Source organism: Nyctereutes procyonoides, unplaced genomic scaffold (assembly GCF_905146905.1).
Source record: "Nyctereutes procyonoides isolate TBG_1078 unplaced genomic scaffold, NYPRO_anot_genome, whole genome shotgun sequence".
Lineage (NCBI taxonomy): Eukaryota > Metazoa > Chordata > Mammalia > Carnivora > Canidae > Nyctereutes > Nyctereutes procyonoides.
In genome coordinates this window covers 28187399-28206271 of record NW_026575139.1, presented here as the reverse complement: position 1 = coordinate 28206271, position 18873 = coordinate 28187399, and the positions used below count along the sequence as shown (strand labels likewise).

Sequence of the window (18873 nt, the reverse complement as noted above, 5' to 3'; positions counted from 1 at the left end):
AAACATCCCAACTAAGATTTCCAAGGCAACCCTTGCAAATATGGGGTAAACCAAAATAAGGCACCTCACAGCCTCCCAGGATGATAGAGTCCAAAAGAGGGTCTCTGAAAAAAACCAGGGTAAGGGGTGAAGCCTATTTCAAATAATATCTGGGCTCTGGAATCTAAAACAATGTCACCAAATATTACCTATTACTGCTAGATCTTTCCAGATTATTTCAAAATTCAGACTTGGATTCTGAGCAGGCAGTCATTCACCATCAGAAACCTAGCAATGCTGGTCATTCTAGGTTAGGAAGTCCTGGTGGCAAGAAAAATAAAAAGTTTTAAGAAGCAGACTGTCAGGGCACCTGAGGAGCTCAGTCGGTGAAGCATCCCACTCTTGGTTTTGGCTCAGGGTCGAGAGATCGAGCCCCAAGTTGGGCTCTGTGCTCAGTATGGAGTCTGCTTGAAGATTCTCTCTCCCTCTCCCCCCCCCTCTCTAAAAATAAATAAATCTTAAAAAAAAAGAGAGAGAGAGAGAAAGATGCAACAGGTCTCAGATAGTTGCCACTCTTGCCGCAAAGCTAAAGATCCCTCAGGAGTCTGGGCCAGATCCAAGCATTTTGGAATTTGATTCTGGGCCTATTGCTCACCCTGAGTCAGAACTGAGCTCATTGCTCGAATGGGCCTCCACCCTCAGGCTGTGGAGGCCATCGGGTCATTGGGAACATGTGTGGACTCTTCCCTGACACCTATGTAGGGAAAAGGGCTTGCCTCCTGTGTTTGCCATTGAGTATGGGAGGGAGGGAAGAGAACACGGAGGAACAGACAGGCAGAAAACCTGCAGGGCAATGTGGCCTAATGGGAGAGAAATTTACTTAGCATAAACAGAACTAGGTTTGAGTCCTGACTTCCTATTGACCTTGGACAGGTCCCGACCTCTCTGAGCTTGTTCCCATTATAGGATAAGAGCAATAATATGTACCACACAGGATTGTGACGGTGATTGACATGAAGCGATACATGCACACATGCCTAGCACAGGGCCTGGTACACAACAGACACTTAATAAGTGATGGCTTATGTGAATCTAACTCCCACTCCAGGGGGCACTAAGAGAGGAAAGCATGCGAGATGGTAGGAAAAAAAGGACTCCACAAAGGAGGTTATTCTGGAATCTGGGAAGCAAGGGAGCAAACAGAAGAGGACAAAAGAGAGGTCAGTGGCTCCAGGCAGGGGAGGTGAGTGAAGGTATAAACTAACAGCCTTCTGTGTGGGTTTTGCCTACCTGGTGTGTTCCTGGGCCCAGGAGGCTGAGTGAACCGGTAACCCATCTGGCTTCCTTTGAAGCGCAGCAGAACTCCAGCACAACCACGGGCCCTTGGGCCATGGAGTCTGTGCCTACTTCCAGCTTCTTAGAATACAAGTTGGTCCAGGAGATGTTTAGAAACTGCTAGGTTCTAGGCAGACATGTCTCTGGCCTGAGATTGTGCAAGCGAATAAGCCTCAATTAGAGTCTATTCTCTGCCACTTTCCATCCTCTGGCCCTCTATTTGAACCAATTGAGTAGCTGAAGAACCCGGGGTCTCTCACAAGCAAGACCAGTTCAGATTCTGAGAGCCGAGTACAGGATTTGCCGGAAGAGAAGATATGTGCGGTGATCGAGTTGAGTTCCTTCAGGAGCTTAACGAGCAAGAAAGCTTACTGGTGGGGAGGGGAAATGGAGGAAAGCAAGGCCTCTCTGAGAGGGAGATATCTGTGGCAGCCTCATGCTTGCTTTGTCTGCCCTGTTGTGTCACATGCCGGGGCCGGCTTCCTGAGCTTCTGCCCTGGTGTCGGATGAGGATGAGGAAAGCCCTTGGCTCTTCAGAGTTCCACCCTTGCTCTCTTTGAAGACGTAATGGGCAGGGGGGAGGGGAGGGTTAACATTGTTTTCTTATTACAAAAATAAGACATTGTAATTGTAGGGGATATTGCAAAGAAATTCAAAGAAGAAAGTAAAACTCACTTGTCATCCAGCCAACTCTTTCCTGTTTGGGTTTATTTCCTTCCAGTCTTTCTTCTGTGTCCATATAAACATGTATCAGCTAGATCCCTTTGAGGTCTACCTTTTTCCAGTTTATTTAGGAAACAAGGAGTTTGTGACATATGTGTTGGGGCCACCGCCAGGAATCCCTAGTCTCCTTCCCTCATCCCTCAGGATGCCATTCACTCTCCCTGAGTGTCAGCTGAGGGGCAGATCTGCTTCCTTCTGTTGCTTCTTCCCTTTCATATGCCATGGTACCACCACTTCAGGCTGCAGAGTTCCTGACGGTTACAAGATACAGAGGAGTTTACATCTCAAAAACTGAATATTCAGAATTCTTTTTCTTAAAACTCACCTGGCTGTTGGACTACCAGGAGTTTCTTAGTGACTGCTGAACATTTTTGGCAGGTTGCAACAACCTACCATGCTTCTCAGGCTCTTTTTTTTACCCCCTCTCTAGCTCTTCTCTGTTTCTTAGGATCTTCCACTCTCAAATGCGAGTCATTTCAAAAGCAGAGCAGTTTTTGCATCTTTTGCTACCTTATTTGCTTCTCACTGATCTCGAAGTTTCACCTTACCCACTACAGCAGTTGATGAGGGTATTCTTAAAAAAATAATAATTTATTCCCTAAGAGGAACTCTGATGCCTGCTATTAAAATTCCTCACCCTGATATAAACACACATTTATTTTTCACAAAATTTATTTGTGCTTCACAAATGTTTACAATCTTTATTTTTCCACTAAAAACATTTTTTTGGTGTCATAAAGTATTTTTCTTCAGTATGATTTTAATGTCTGTGTCATGGTCCATTGGCCAAGGAGATTAACCAATCTCCTACTGGTGGATATTTTGGTTATTTCCCACACTTTGCTGTTACGTATGGTGCTGCCACAGAGAGGCCACAGAGGTGCTCTTTCTATTACATATGTGCCTGTTAACTAACTTACCCCCAAAGTATCTAGTGATGTGATGTTTACACTGGTGTCACAGGAGGATGTTGGGAAAAGCAATAGGAATAGGAGAGATATTGCTGGGTCGCAAAGGGGTGTCTGGAGAGGTGATTAGACCAGGAAAAGAGTCCTTTAAAGTCCAGAGGAGAACCGGATGGGATTTTGGCTTCTGAGATTTCCCTTCATCCTGTCTGAGAATTCCTGCCAGTAAGCATGACATGTATCTTGGCCAGAGCCAGCCACATAAAGATAATTTGGGGCAATGGGTTTCTTCTGTTGCTGCGTATATATTCATCATCACATTACAAATGGCCCAGCTGGCCATCTCCCATTCCAATTCTAACCCAACAAAAGGGCATTAATGAAGACTCCAATATGCAGTAATCCTGTCCTACCTTCTTCCTTCTACTTCCTTGTCTCTATGTGTATCACAGTGAGGTCAAGAGTGAGAGCTTGGGGCCAGGGGGGAAAAATCGTAAGCACACTGCCATAGCACCCAGGTGCTTCTTTCATGAACAGTGGCATCTGATGGGCACCAACAACAGGAAGGGACCTCAGGCTCTGGCTTTACAACTCTGTTGAGCAGACTCTGATATCTCCAAAAGGACTGTCAACATGAGCCTTCAACATATAGGATCTTCAGTGGGTTTTTCACTTTAATTCTCTCACCTGCCACTTTGCCACCTCAGTGCTGGCCAAAAGAGGGTGAAAAGGAAGAATATTAGTTCCTTAAAAATATCAGTATCTTTTCAACATTCTCTGTTTTCCTTATGAAGCCCCAGGCATAGGCCATGATGAATGACTCTTTATCAAATAAGTTTACTAAGAGCCTCTGCCCAACATTCTGTGGTGATGGTCAGAGGGATGCAGCATCCCTGGTTCTTGAACGCTGGTGACATCCATGTGATGAACTCAAAGGGTGGGCAAAGTAGACATCTCCAAAAACAGTGTTGCTAAAACAAGGAAAACAAAAGAAATCATTGGCAGTGTTTGTTTGAATCAAATAAGCATGTGATGGACTGGAAAAACAGAAGGTCAGAAGTGAATGTGAATGGAATCGGAGGAGGTTTAGCCCACTAGACAGAGCCACATGACTCCTGGAAGGGGGAGCTGAGGCATCAGTAGGGGAGAACTCTTGCCTGGGCACCAGGCTGGGCAAGTCTGGTATGAATGGATACTGCCGTCTTCCTGCTCTTAGAGCTTCTCAGGGCACTGGACTCCAAAAAGACCCTTAAAAATCATGGAGTCCAGGTTTCCATTCTTTATCACCAGCTCAGCTGGAGTGGAACCAACATGGGACTTGGGTTTAGATAACACTGGCTCTTTCATTACAAGTTAGATGGTCTTAGCAGGTCACTAAACTGCCTTAAGCCTCAGCTTCTAGAAGCAGGGCTAATAATATCTATTTCCCATAATCATCATGAAGGTCAAGTGAGTTGGAAAACAATATACAAATGTTAGGTGTTGCTACTTATTGAGCATACAATGTAGGCAAACCACAATGATGCCATTTTGCTGTGTGGTGATTTAAAGATGCCCTACGAGGAGTGCCTGGGTGGCTCAGTTGGTGAAATGTCTGACTCTTGATCTTGGCTCAAGTCTTGATCTCAAGATCATGGGTTCGAGCCCCACTTTAGGCTCCATGATGGAGTCTACTTAAACAAACAAACAAACAAAAAAAAAAAAACCAAAAAGATGCCCTACAGATGCTTGTCTGGAAGGGCAAAGAAGACAAATTTCATGAATACCTGCAATGATAGGCATGATCTGAGTTTGTGACTATGAAAAATAATTATATTCTATGGAAAACTAAAGGCTTAATTTGATGATTGTACCTGTAGATCTGACCTCATTGGAAAAAGACTACCCAACATGAAACCACTATCATCAGGTACTAGGAAAACAGTAATTTCCCAGCAAGTTAGAAATAGAAGGAAATTACCTGATCTTGATAAAGAGCATCTACAAAACAACTAAAGCTAACACCATACTAAATGATGACAGATTGAATGCTTTCCCTCATGACCCAGGAACTGCACTCTTGGGCATTTGTCCCAGGGAAATGAAAGCTGTCATAGCAGCATTATTCACATTAGCCAAAAAAAAAAAAAACAGGAACAGTCCAGATGTCCTTCATCAGGTGAATGGTCAGACGATGGTTACACCCACAATGTGGAATACTACTCAGCAGTAAAAGGAATGAACTATTGATCCATGCAACAACTTGGATGTATCTCAAGGGGATTATGCAGAGTGAAAAAAAAAAAAGCCGGTTCTCAAAGGCTTCACACTGTATGATGCCCTTTATGTAATACTTTGAAATGACAAAATTTTTGAGATGGAGAATAGACTAGTGGTTGTCAGGGGTTAAAGAGGAGTTGGGGATACAGGAGGGACATGGATGTGGTTCTAAAAGGGCAGTAGGAGAGATGCTTGAGGTAATGGAACTGCTTCATAACTTAACTTTGGAGGTATATAGAGGAATCTACATTTATGATAAAATGGTATGTAACTAAACACACACACGAATACAAGTAAAGCTGTAAAAATCATACAAATAAAGCTGTAAAAATCAACCTGTGGATTGTATCAGTGTCAATGTTATGTTAATATATTACACTATAGTTTTATAAGATGTTACCATTTGGGAAAGACTGGGTAAAGTGTACAGGGGAGCTCTTTGTATTATTTTTTTCAACTGTGAATCTACAGTTGATTCCACAAAAATTTCAATTAAAAAATAATACTGTGGGGATTAGTTATACAAACACCAGCTAAGGTAGGGGTTGTTTCAGGAAGAAACCAGAGACCTGTCATGTCAACCGTATTAGGATAACAGTAGACTCTCGATGGAATTGGAGATGCTGGTGGTTTTAGAACTTAAAAAAAAAAAAAAGCCTTGGTGGAAACTCTGCACTTGGTTTTGTTTGTTTGTTTTCCCTTTTGATACAGAGAAACAAGTAGTGTAGAGGGTTCTAGATCTAGAGAGTTATATAGGAAGATTCCAGATGAGAAGTAGACATATCAAATGAGCACAGTTTGGCGCTGTCAAGGCCTCACAGTTATGTCTCATGAGAAGCAAAACTCATGCTGTAAATCTGTCCAATGAAGGAGATGAGTTAAAATTCATTACGGGCAGCTGAGCATACTAGGAGGGCAGTGTGTGTAATGCTCAGGAGCACAGTCTCAGGTGCCAGATGGCTTAGGTTCAAACCTTGGCCCTGACACTTAGTCACTTTGTGACCTTGAGCAAGTGACTGAACTTCCTTGGGCTTCAGGTTCCCAATCTAGAAAATGGACAAGATACTAGAACCTACCTCTTAGATTGTTATCAAGAAGAAATGAGTTAATGCTTAGAATGGTGCCTGGCCCATTCATGCTTAATAAAAGTTTTCTGCTCTTACTCTTATTATCTTTCTAGAAGGATTGAGGAACACTGCCCACTGGTACAAGGCTAGATTCTCTTGAGCTCATCATGGAGCATCTTAGCCTTCTGCTGTGTTTCCCCATTTCCTTAGCCTGGGCTTCTGTCCTCCAGTCAGAAATCTCTAATCACTAGGAAGAGAAAAAACCAAAATGTCACCAGCTGATCATCTGTCCGAGAACAATTGTTTTCCCACATGTGCAGATTTTTTCCAGCTCTAGGACTTGGCCATCGGGGACCTGTCTGGCCTCGTGGGTAATCCTCAAACTCCTCACGGCTGTGCTGGGTTCTCAAGGTTTAACCAACTACATGGTCCTTAAGAAACTAATATCCAAAATGCTAGAACGTAAACTACCAGCTCAGGAGGTAAAGGGCCCCTGCAGGTGCCCACTGGGGACTTAATGAAAAATGTGTATTAGTGAGCTCCACCCTATTCCTTTGGAAACCTGCATGACTGGGCATATGGTCCAGGATCTCCGTGTTAAACAAGGTTCCGCAGATGATTTAATGTGAAACATTTTGTCTCGAGGGTTCTCATCAGATGTCAGACTTCTTTCATCCTGCTAGCAAGCCTTCAAGGAAAAGGTGGATAGCAACCATAATGATCTTTATGTTTATGCACTTGCAAGTTCAGTCCTGAGAGGTGAGGTGTCTTAACCCAAGGACACTCGCATGAATGCCAGTGCCAGGGACATTGTCTTGAATCAGCTAGCTCAGAGGCTCTGAAACTGGCCAGCAATTTCTCTGCTAAAAATACTTTCCTCTTCCCTCCCAGACTCTCTAATGCCCTATAGAGTCAAGATCTAGGCCTATTAATTTTCCTGCCATTGCTGGTGTTTAGAGCTCCTACCTCTCCTGAATTATTAGGACCCCAGAGGAACTCAGCTACTTTGGGTCCATCCCCTCCCCATCCATAAAGCTGTCAGCCAGTGACTGACCATGGAGCCCATTCATCTGTTTGCAGTGAGGGAGCAGCTGCAGGTGTGGGCAGCAGCACTACTCTTTGCTGTTGGGGGGTGTAGAGAGCTGAGGGTAGAACCACCTGTTAACTCAGGGCTGTTTCATGTGTAAGTGAGAATAGACCCGAGCCCCACTTCATGCCTTCCTTTAAGTCCACTTTTCTGGCTGCAAAGCTACTTTTGTCATATTCTCTGCATGTACCCACATGCTCCCAATAGAGAAAATACACCTTTGAAAAGAAAACTGATAGGTAATGCCAAGCATCAAACCTAGGCTTGGGTAACACTTGGAGCAAATGTGAGTTTATGTACACCCTCGATCATGAAACAAAAATGAGAAATCAAGAGAAGAGAGTTATTTTCAGAACCCTGAATGCAAGCATTTATGTGTGTAGAGGGGAAAACCAGCACTTTCATGGGTGGGTCATTGCAGTCCTGGATTTGGAGCCTCACAAGTATAATTTCTGTCATTTCACCGCACAGGCCAAATTCCCATTGCTCTGCCATAGGAAGACCCTCTAAATCACCCACCACAATGTCTCTGACCTATTCTTGAAAATTTGCTTTTAAATCATGCTTTAGCTCTGGGTATGTATCAGACACTGCATGTAGGACTCAAAATGGAGATTCTCTCCTGCGAATGTACATTGTTGCTGGGGAAACCATGTTTGACAAATGGTTTCCTAAAGAGCTAGCATTTATCAGAATCTGTTTCTGTGCCCAGCACTGTGTGAAGCATATAACATACATGAATTATCTCATTTTATCCTCACAAGAATTCCCAGAAAATAGGTATTATTATCTCTATTTAATACATGAGAAGAATGAGGCCAAGGGAGATTAAGTAACATGCCCAACGGCCTGGGCTAGTAGGTGGCAGAGCTTGGACCACAGCCCAGGACTGTATCTCCAGATCCACAATTGATGTTCAGCCAGGACACCCCAGAACTGGCACAATATTATATGCCTCTTTGGTTTGGCTATGACCTGTTCCAGTTGTTAAATATTCTGAGTGTTACCTACATCCAGATTCAAATTCCATCCACTTTACTACTATGCCATTGCTCCTTAAAATAAAACTGAAAACCAAAGATTTTGCCCACTTTTGAGAAATTTTCCCCCAAGTAATGTGATAGCCACTTCCTGAGCCCACCTCTCGAAGGAATAACCAGCACAGTGTATTAGTTTCCTAAGGTTGCCATAATAAAGCACCACAAACTGGCTTAAAATAACAGAAGGCTGTTGTTAACAGTTTTGGAGGCTAGGAGTCCAAGGTCAAGGTATGTAGGCTGGTTCTTTCTGAGAGCTGAGAGGGAGAGTCTGTTCCATGCCTTTCTCCTAGCTTCTGGTAGCCTAGTGTTCCTTGGCTTATAGATGGCCACCTTTTACCTATGTCTTTTCACATCGTCTTTCCTATATGTGTGTCGGTCTCTGTCCAAATTTCTCCTTTGTATAAAGAAGCCAACTGTATTGAATTAAGGCCCATTCTAGTGACCTCATGTTGACTTCGTTATCTCTGTAAAGACCTTTACTCCAAATAGGATCATATTCTAAGATACTGAGATTGAGGACTTCAACATCTCTTTTGGGGAGGATACAATTCAACCCGCAAAATGAGGCAACCTCCTTCTCCTGGCCCCAGTCTGGTCTTTCCTTCCCGCCCATCCAGCTCATTTTTCCCTTCTGGGCAGCGGGGCAACTATAGCGAATCAGTTGTAAGAAGAAAACCAATGGCTGCATGAACTTGTTCTTCTTCCTCTCATCCAGCTTCCCTTCATCTCATGCCAGTGAGTGGCATTTTGCCCAGGCAGTCACTATGCCTTCTGTGTACCAGGAAAAACAAAAACAAAGCAGGTGCCAGAGCCAGTAGAACCTGACATGTTTTAGCCTGAGGTCTCAATGTGGCTACTTTGGGGAACGTCAAACATATGATTTCCACTGTCCTGAGTACATGACTGTGCAGCAGGGTTCTCAGTTGCTGATTCTCTAGCCTTTCCTGCCATGGATTCCCTTTGTGGAGCTAAGGAAGACCACCAGCTCGTATCATAAAACCATACCCTAACCACCCAAGATTCACAGTGGAAGACTCTCCATGTACAAAGGATCATTAGACATTTACAGCCCAATTCTTGCCCCCAAATTTAACTTTCACTGTCCACCACGTCTGTCCCCATTACAAGTTTGGGGAAGGCTTTTCTCTTCTAGGACCTTTTCTCACCCATGACTGTAAGCTTCTCTAAATTCTTCACAGCTTGGCTGATTCCAAGCTGTAGCATTTATTTAAACACATTGAAAGACCCAGAGACCAGAAGGTTAATAACATTTCTCTCAAAAGGGCTTCCAAATATGGTTGTCTGGGAGCCCAGGCCCATCTTCACATGTCCGCTGTAGACATGTCTCCCCATTTTGAACCCCTTCTGCCACCAAATGACTACATCTTTGAATCCAAATATATATACCCAAAGTTGAGGCCATAGGTGAGAACAAGCTCCCTCTCCATCCAGCATGAGACCTGCCTTCCCAAATTCATAGCCTCCTCTGCTGAGACACTGACAGAGGCAGAGCTTAACTTCCTTCTGGGAAGATCTTGCCCCAGAGCCTGGCCTTGGGAATCTCTATGCGAAACCAAAACCAATACCAAAAACAGGCTCCATGTAGAGGGAAAATTGTCTTACAGAAACCCTTTTGATCACTGCCCTACAAGTTCTGAGTGTCATCCCCAACAGAAGAAGCCTCACCATAAGTAGTAGGGAGAACAGAATTCCTTTTGAAAGGGAACCAGTGAAACAATGTCGTCCTTCTATTACATGGCCAGCATTTGTATCATTTGTATTCATAGGCTGTTAGATTGAAATGGAGAGTAGAGATTATTCAGCCAAGTGAAGGTCCCCCCTTTTACAACTAGGAAACTGAGGCCCAGAAAGGGAAAGTGATTTTCATACTGTTGGCTAGTGGCAAAGGTGGGGCTAGAATTTAGCTCTTCTGATTCCCAGCCTAGTACTCTTTAAAATATTGATCCATTCCATATAGCGGAGCACATAGACTGCGTACATAAACCTTAATTCAAATACAGACTAGGTTGCAACAACGTGGAATAAATTTCTGAATCATCAGTGAATCCAAAATGGCAGTCTAAGTAAGCCCTCTTGGATGAAGGGCTCTAACCACATGAATGTAACCGTGGAGGGAAAATATTTCAGAAGTTCCCTAATGCTAGTCAGTTCTGTCTCCTAGATGCCTCTTAAATCTATCCCTCTCTCCTGTCTTTCTGCCTCCACTTGAATCAACCTAGAGAAACCATTTCATCATCTCAGAGTGACTAAGAATAAAGTCCTAGATCGTCACCATGGACCAGAGGGGTCTGGGTGTCCTGGTCTCCTCTTGTTTTTCCAACTTCCCTCCCTTTTACCCTTCCCTTCAGTCTCTCTGCTCCAGTCAGGCATGGTTCCTCAAAACTCCTTGAATAAGTCATTCTACCCCCCGCCCCCTGCTCCAACCTCTTTCTCTATTGGTTCTGCCTAGAAATCTTTTGCTCCTTTCCACCTAGATCACTGTCCCCCCACAGGACATTTTGCAATATCTAGACACATATTTTCGGTTGTCACAACTGGCATCTAGTAGATAGAAGCCAGGGATGTCATGGGGCATCCCCCTATGACAAAAAGTTCCCCAGCCTAAAATGTTTAGAGTGCTAAAGTTGAGAAACATTCAGTCTTCAGAGCCCTGCTTAAATACTGCTTCTTCTATGAAGCCCTCCCATGATACTTTATGTTGGTTGAGGGCCCCTCCCTCAGTGTACTCCCTCTCTTCCCTTCTCCTTCTCAGTCTTGGCACATGGGAATATTCGAGATAATAGAACATCTACCTTCCCCACCAGCCTGTTAGCTCCAGGACAGAACAGAGCCTTCGCCTCAACACTGACCCCAGCACTCTGTACAGGGTCCCAGTGAAGTTAGCTATTGCTTTTTCACCTTGTCGACCCTGGAACACAGAGAAAGGTAGTTTACGCAGGTGATGTGGCTTTTACCAGGGGTTACATGGCTTTTGAAAGGCTTCATGCGCAGATCCACAGATACCCATGGTCAAGAGCATAGTGTGGAGATCCTGGCAGAAAGGGATAGATATCATAATTCTTCCACCCTACTTGAGTGACTTTGAGCAGGTTACTTAAATTCTCTGGAATGGGTTTCATCATCTACAAAAGAAGCATCAAAATAGAACCCGTTTCATAGTTACCGTGAAGATGCAAAGACATAGTACAAGTAAGGTACTGAGCACCACCTCTGACATAGGCTAAGGGATTAACCAGTGAGGGGAAGCAAGGGCAAGGGGATTATGTGACCACAGCCCATGGGCCCTGGGGAGTGGACATAGGGATGCAGAAGGAACATCAGGAGACTGCCAGTCAACCTCTCCTGAACTTTCTCCACTCTAAGGATGTGCCTATAAACATCCCATCTTACCTCTCTCTTGGGCTTGTTACATGAACCCCAAATAGTTCCCCACCCAAACTACAGGGGCATCTAAAAATCACCTATAGGTAGGGCTGAGGGTAGCTTTCCAGATTGTTTCTTACCCTCTCCATCTCAGACCCTCTTAAGAGCCCTGGCTGGCACCACAGGTATCTTGCTTGGATTCCACCCCCGGCCCAGCTTTCAGGACGGCAGCCCATTTGGACCCAGGCTGACTCTAGATTTGTCCATCTTCCTGGGCTCTGCCTGTGGTGTCAGCAGGGGCCCCACACCCTGCAACCTGCCTGGCCCCACCTCCCACGAGATCTGAAACTTATTCCACCTCCAGGTATCACAGTTCCCACGGGATCTGGATCTACAGGGGAATTCAAAACATTTTCAATGAAGGATTCCCAGAATTTGATGGCTAGCCTTTCTTTTCCCCTGGGAGAGGAAGATCTTTTCCATTTCCAGGCCTCTTTGCTTCCTTTCCCCCACCACCCCACCCTCATTTTAGGCAATTGAAAGCTGTTTTTAAAAGAAACGAAGGCCCATTTCCTATACTGCTCAGGTCAGCAAACAGAAGTGTCTGTCTGAAGATGGACAGGAAGAGGTTTGCCCTGCCTGGGCAGAGAGGACACCAGATGCGGCACATGGAAGCCCAGACAGGAAATCCTTTAGTTCTGGGATCAGGTGTTAGAGCTGAGTCCCACACAGGTAGCAGTGAGATTCCTGCACAAGAACCCCTTGACAGAAACCCCTTCCCATCCGCAGAGCTGTGTGGAGCCCCAGGGTGGGCTCCAGGGGCTTGGGGGTGGGAGGGGTCCCTACAGAGGAGGGAGGAGAGGAGAGGAAAGAAAGGGAACTGGTGGCATCGGCTCAGTGGGATGGACTCTCGACTGCCAGCCCATCCTGGTTTTCTGTGACCACAGATGCCCACACCCAAGGAGGGTAGCAGCCTATCACTTCTGTCTATTTATTTGGTTTTCTCCCTTGGGGCCTGTGAAACCTGATGGGTCAGTTTCTAGATCTGGGCTGATTCTCTTGCACTTCCTGGTTCTCACACCTTCAACTTCAGACTGTGTGGTTCACCTCCCCCTCAGTCGGCAAAAAGGATGTGGGTGGGTATTTTTTTCTTGCCCAAAATGTCCAATGAAAAGTCTGATCTCCTAATCAGCAATTCTTATCTCTGGGAGTTATTTAAAGGATCAAAACAGCTGAAGGTAGACCTCTGAAGATTTAAATCAGTGACTTGCCTCTATCCCAAAGAGAGAAGGGCTCCTTCCACGTGGGAGGAATCTGAGCACAGGGAGCAGGCATCAGCCTTCTCTCCCACCACCCAGTCTGGTCTTAGCGGGAAGAGCACTTTTGCCTCCTACGTGTCTCTCTCTCTCTCTCTATTAAAAAATATTTTATTTATTTGAGAGAGAGAGAGAGTGAGCATGAGCAGGGGAAGGAGCAGAGGGAGAAGCATACTCTCCACTGAGCAGGGAGCCTGACGCAGGGTTCGATCCCAGGACCCCAGAATCATGACCTGAGCCTAAGGCAGACAGACACTTAACCTCAACCAACTGAGACACCCCGACACCCCTGCCACCTATGTCTCTTTTTATTCACTTCGAAGAAGCAGACAAGTGCCTTTCTCTGCCTTTCCCCCTCCTCCTTTCTAGTAATCCCTCCAATGTGTATAACACAATCTTTGCTCAATCCCTACTAACCATGTGTGTGATCACATGGAGGGGTACGTAGCTCAGGGCGGGGAGTTGGGGGAAGTAGGGGAGGCCACTGGGCACACAAGGGAAGAGGGCATCACTCTCCAGGGTCTCGCGAGCTTCCTGGCCCTGTAGCTGATTGCTGGTGAGAGAAAGCTTCCACAAGAGATGGTTTACTCCAAGATGGCTGATAGAAAATAGGAAGGGTCCCCACCACAGGCCCCTGCCAGCCTCAGCTGGCCATCTTTTTCCTGTGTTTCTTCCCATCATGTCACCCCTGTGTACTTCCGTCTTCTGTCCAAACTTCTCCCTTATCTTGGTCTGTTTGGGCTGCTATGACAGTAGCAGAGACTTAGGAGGCTCAAACCAAACAATTTATTTCTGACAGTTCTGAAGGCTGGAAAGTCCAAGATCAAGGTAGTAGATTCGGAGTCTGGGGGGAATCTGCTTCCTGGTTCATAGACAGTCGTCTTCTTACTGTGTCCTCTCATGGCGCAAGGGAAAGGGAGCTCACTAAGATCTTTCTTAAGAGAGCGTTAATCCCAATCATGACAGTTCAGCCCTCATGACCTACTCACCCTGAGAGTGGTGGGGAGAAGCAGACTTCCTGCTGAGTGCAGAACCCAATGACACAGGCCCCATCCCAGGTCACAGGCCCCATTCCAGGTTGCAGGCTCCATCCCAGGACCCTGAGACCATGACCTGAGCCAAAGGCAGACGCTTAACCGACTGAGCCACCCAGGCGCCCCTATAGTGAAGATGCCACTCATACTGTATTCGGACCCATTCCAACAACCTTATTTTAACTTGATTATCTTTTTATAAAGATCCCGTTTCCAAATAAGGTCACATTCTGATTTACTGGGAGTTAGGATCCAACACATCTTTTTGGAGAGGACACAATTCAACCTATAATACAAGGCTAAATAATTCACTCAAGGTCACACAGCTTGAAGGTGGGTCCCAGACCCTGGTTTATTTGATGACAGATCCCATGGCATGTACCCCCAGCATAAAGCCCCAACACTACTAAATCTTTTCTGGGCAGGGAGAAAGACCCACAGAAAGACAATGAGAGTCTGGCGTGCTGATAGCATTTTCCCTTCTCTCTCCCTGTGTCCATAGCCTGCCTGCTCCAGGCTGAGCTGGTGAATTACGAGCGAGTCAAGGAGTATTGCCTCAAAGTCCTGAAGAAGGAAGGAGAGAACTTTAAGGCCCTTTACCGGTCCGGTGTGGCCTTCTACCACCTGGGAGACTATGACAAAGCACTCTACTACCTGAAAGAAGCGAGGACTCGACAGCCAACAGGTAAGGTGGCAACTGCTGTTTTTGTACCACCAGTCTCCTCTGGCAGCTCCAAAGGCCTTCCCGTTGTGGTGCATGCTGTCATGGCCGGCAGGGCCAGGCGTGGGCCGGGACCTGAAATGAGGAGAGTCAACAGTCCATGCATCTGCCTGGGGTCTGGGTCCCGGGGGGCTTGCGTACCCCTTTTCAGAGAGAATATGGAATTCTTTGTGTTTTTTTTCCAATCCAGAATCCAGCTCTCTCCACTTAATAACTACATATTGAATTTTTAGTTAGGTGCCGTGATTTGTGCTGGGCGCCAAGGACATAGATGAGAAGATGGAGCCCCTAACTTGTAAGGATCTCACACTCCAGTTGGCAGGACAGAATAGGAATGGCTACTCTTGGTGCTAAGCTCAGCATCTCCTAGAAGGCATGCTCTGACTTCTCTGGTCAGGTCCTGTTTCTTAGAGTCTGCATTACCTGGACCATTCACTCAAAGTCATATCCACCAGCTCAGCCATTCATTCATTCCACAGACATTTATGAGCAGGTATCATGGGTCAGGAACTATTCTAGGGGCTGGGTAGATAGCAGTGAACTAAAGGAAGCTCCCACCTTCGAGAAGTTTATGTTATATCGGAGGCAGATGGGCAGTAAACAGAGAGATAGATAATGTTACAGTTAGCCGTGGTAAGTGCTAGGAAGAAACTAAAGCCGAGTAAAAGAATCAGGAGTAAAGGGGCTGCTGTTTTAGGCCAGGTGGTCAGGAACAGCTTCTCGGAGGAGGTAATATTTATTTATTTATTTAATATTAATTAATTAATGATTAATTAATTTTAAAGATTTTTATTTATTTATTCATGAGAGACACACATAGAGAGAGAGGCAGAGACACAGGCAGAGGGAGAAGCAGGCTCCATGCAGGGAGCCCGATGTGGGACTCGATCCCGAGACTCCAGGATCATGCCCTGGGCTGAAGGTGGCAGTAAACCGCTGAGCCACCCGGGCTGCCCTCAGAGGAGGTAATATTTAAACAACGAGTTTGACTTGGTGTTACCATTGTTGTTCACAGAGGTGATTTTTTTAAAAATGTAATTATCCTTCCAAGAAGAATTTAAGAACTTCAGGATCAGTTTGCAAAATATCTGAATGTCTACTCATTTCTATATCCTTAAAGAATGCCCATATCTTTATTTTTATGTGTCATCAATTTGTTCTATGTTCTATACTATAAGCAACTTGAGGATTGAGAACTGGACTCATTTAACAGAATTTTCTTGAACACCTCCTATATATGCCAGCACTGTTCTGGATGCTACACCTGGCATTTTTGAGTATTAGCCAGCATTCATTTCTGCTTCCCAAAGTGTAACATGCCAGGCAGCCCCATAACCCTCATATTCGGGTGTGTGTAGAGCTAGGCCACTGACCCACGCCATGCCCTACTCACTAATTTAATGCCTAGAGTTGGAGGAAACACTTCCATTTCTGGTGAGGCGGTTGCCTGACCTTACTGATAAGGACAAAACTAAGACAAGGAAGCAAAGTCATTTTAAACTCTTCAACTAAAAAAATTTACATTCAATTAATATTTATTGCTCATGGCATGAAGCCCTTTTAGACTTTTCTGGTCTGATCCTCACAGCAGTTTTATGAAGAAGGCGCTATTGCTCCCCAGGAGAGGCAGGCTGCAGAGTCAGCTGCACCACTTAAGCATGCGTCTCCCTGGTGTCTCAATCTCCCCAAGGGCTCAGTTCTCCCTTCTGTCGCGGCCAGGATGAGGCTCCGTACTTGCAGGATTGTGATGAGGTTAAGTAGGCGATGAAGGTAACAAGCACAAAGTGGGTGTTCAGAAATGGAGGTTGTTTCCTGCCAAGGAGACGGGAGGCTCGGAGAAGTGGGTGACGTGCCTGAGGTCGAACGCCCAAGCAGGGTCCCCACCGGCTGCGCACTTGGAGCGCCCCTGGGGTATAGGCTGCTACAGCGACAGAAGCCCAGAGAGTCCCGCCCTCCTCTCCTTCCTGTCTGCCCCCTGGGACCCAGCGACTGCAGCTGCGAGGGGGCAGTGGAGGAGAGGGCTGGAGTCCAGGCGGCCCCCTCCCGTGCCCTGGACCTCAGCGGGCCACCATCTGCAGACACACCTCTGACCCGATTCTGTGTAGACCCAACAGTTGCCCCCACCGGGTGTTCCCTAAGGTGTGTCTCTCTCCTCGCAGACACCAACGTGATTCGGTACATCCAGCTGACGGAGATGAAGCTCAGCAGATGCTCCCAGAGAGAGAAGGAAGCCGTGTAACAGCACCTCCCTGGAGCTGGAGCTGGAGCTGGAGCTGGAGCTGGAGCTGGAGCTGCAGCCGTGCGCCAGGGCGGGGACCTCCAGGCCCTGGTGAAGGGCCTCTCCTGGGGTTTGTTCCCTTCTCCCCATTTCTTCCGGCTCCTCCTTCTTCCTCCTGCTGCCCTCAACAATCTGTCCGCTCCCTGTGTGAAAAGGAGACGTGCAGATTTGGGGTCTGGCGGGTGGCCTGCCATGGAGACTCCCCTCTCTGGTAGGGAGTGAGCTGCAGAGAGGGACCTAACTTCTTCAGGGACAGCTGGAGAGGACTCTTACTCGGGCTGAGCATGCTGTTGCAGCTTTGACTTTGGCCAGTGCTTCCGACAGAGACAGAGCCCGACAGGCACAACCACCCAAAGGCTGCAGCCCACGGCCGGATCCCTCCACACCTTCCGGACACACCAGAGCATCTCAAGGCAGCCGTGACAAATCCAGGGATGAGACAAACGCCAGAAGCATTGGTGTTTGTGAATTTGTACACTGGATTCCCCACGCCCAGCCCCGGTAACCTCGCCCCCTGCCTCCCTCCCTCCACTTGTTGTCTCGCCAGGGCTGGCTTCCCCCCCCCCCGCCCCCCCGGGGGATCTGAGACTGCCAGGATTCACATGCCATTGAAGCCCACTCTCAGTGCCCTCTGGTGACCACACATACCATCCTCCCGTGCTCCCACCCAGCAGGCAGCTGTGACAGCAGAGGGGCAGGGTGAAGCGGGCCAAGGCCTGAGCTCTACACAGGTGACGGAGGGGAGGGGAGAGGACATCTAGGGGAAGGAGCATTGTATAGCCTGGGGCTTTGAACTGTGGACTGAGTGAGTGTAAATAAAAATAAATTAACAGGCAGCAATTCCTGTCATTTCTGTGGGAAGCAGCCCACTCCCTCACTGTCACTCCCTCCCCCAACTCTGAGTCAGAGCTACTTACAGCCAGGCAGGACGGGGCTTCCCCCAAAGCAAGGGGCCATTTGTCCAGTGGTAAACAATGTTGGCTGCCGCCTTTGTGCATTAGAGTGGGCTGGCGTTGTGGGGACTGCCCAGGCACTTGGCTTTGTGGGAACTTGTACAGCCTCCCTTTGATGAAATTATCTGGACTCAATATCTCGCACATAGAATGTGTTCAACAAATATTTGTTGAATGAATAAGTTATGACTGCAGACTGGCTCTCCTGCCTTAAACTAATTTTATCCCAGCCTAGTCTCCTGATATCTATGCTCTTTACGCTCTGCCATGTTGCTTCAGTCAAATACGAAACATTTACTGAGGGCTTATTGTTTGCCTATCATTGTGCAATATGCCGTGGGACATAGGATGTAGTCCCGGTCTTTAAGGAGATGGAACAGTTGAGAAATACTCATATGAGATTATCACCAATGACACCTTTAATTTATATGATGCTTTAAATTTTTCAAAGCACTTTCGTGTATTTTTTGTGTGATTAGTGAGACAATATTGTACAAATTAAAATATATACAGATGCAATAATGTTAATAGTTAGCATTTATTAAATGCACTATCCTCAGACCCTTACATGTATAATCTCATTTCTTTCCTGCTATTACCCTGTGAGATACTATTCCCATTAGGTGGATAAGGAAACTGAAAACCAGAAACATTAACTCTCCCAAGGTTATATGGCCTTAAGTGACATAGCCAGGGTTTGAACCAGGTCTGTCTGACTCCAGAGCTCTAGCTACGAACTACGCTAAAGTTAGCTGCCGCTCTACAAAGTATTATATTGAGCCGATACAATCA

At 46.3% G+C, this 18873-nt stretch overlaps 1 protein-coding gene across 1 annotated transcript in view; it reads left to right on the top strand.

Moving 5' to 3' along the window:
* TTC9 (tetratricopeptide repeat domain 9) overlaps positions 1-17964 on the top strand; it is a 29792-nt gene extending 11828 nt beyond the window's left edge. The window contains exons 2-3 of the mRNA XM_055304447.1: positions 14632-14814; positions 17010-17964. Coding sequence (XP_055160422.1) covers positions 14632-14814; positions 17010-17089 — 263 coding nt within the window. The 3' untranslated portion in view covers positions 17090-17964. The remainder of the gene's footprint in view (positions 1-14631; positions 14815-17009) is intronic.
* Positions 17965-18873: the final 909 nt, after the last annotated feature.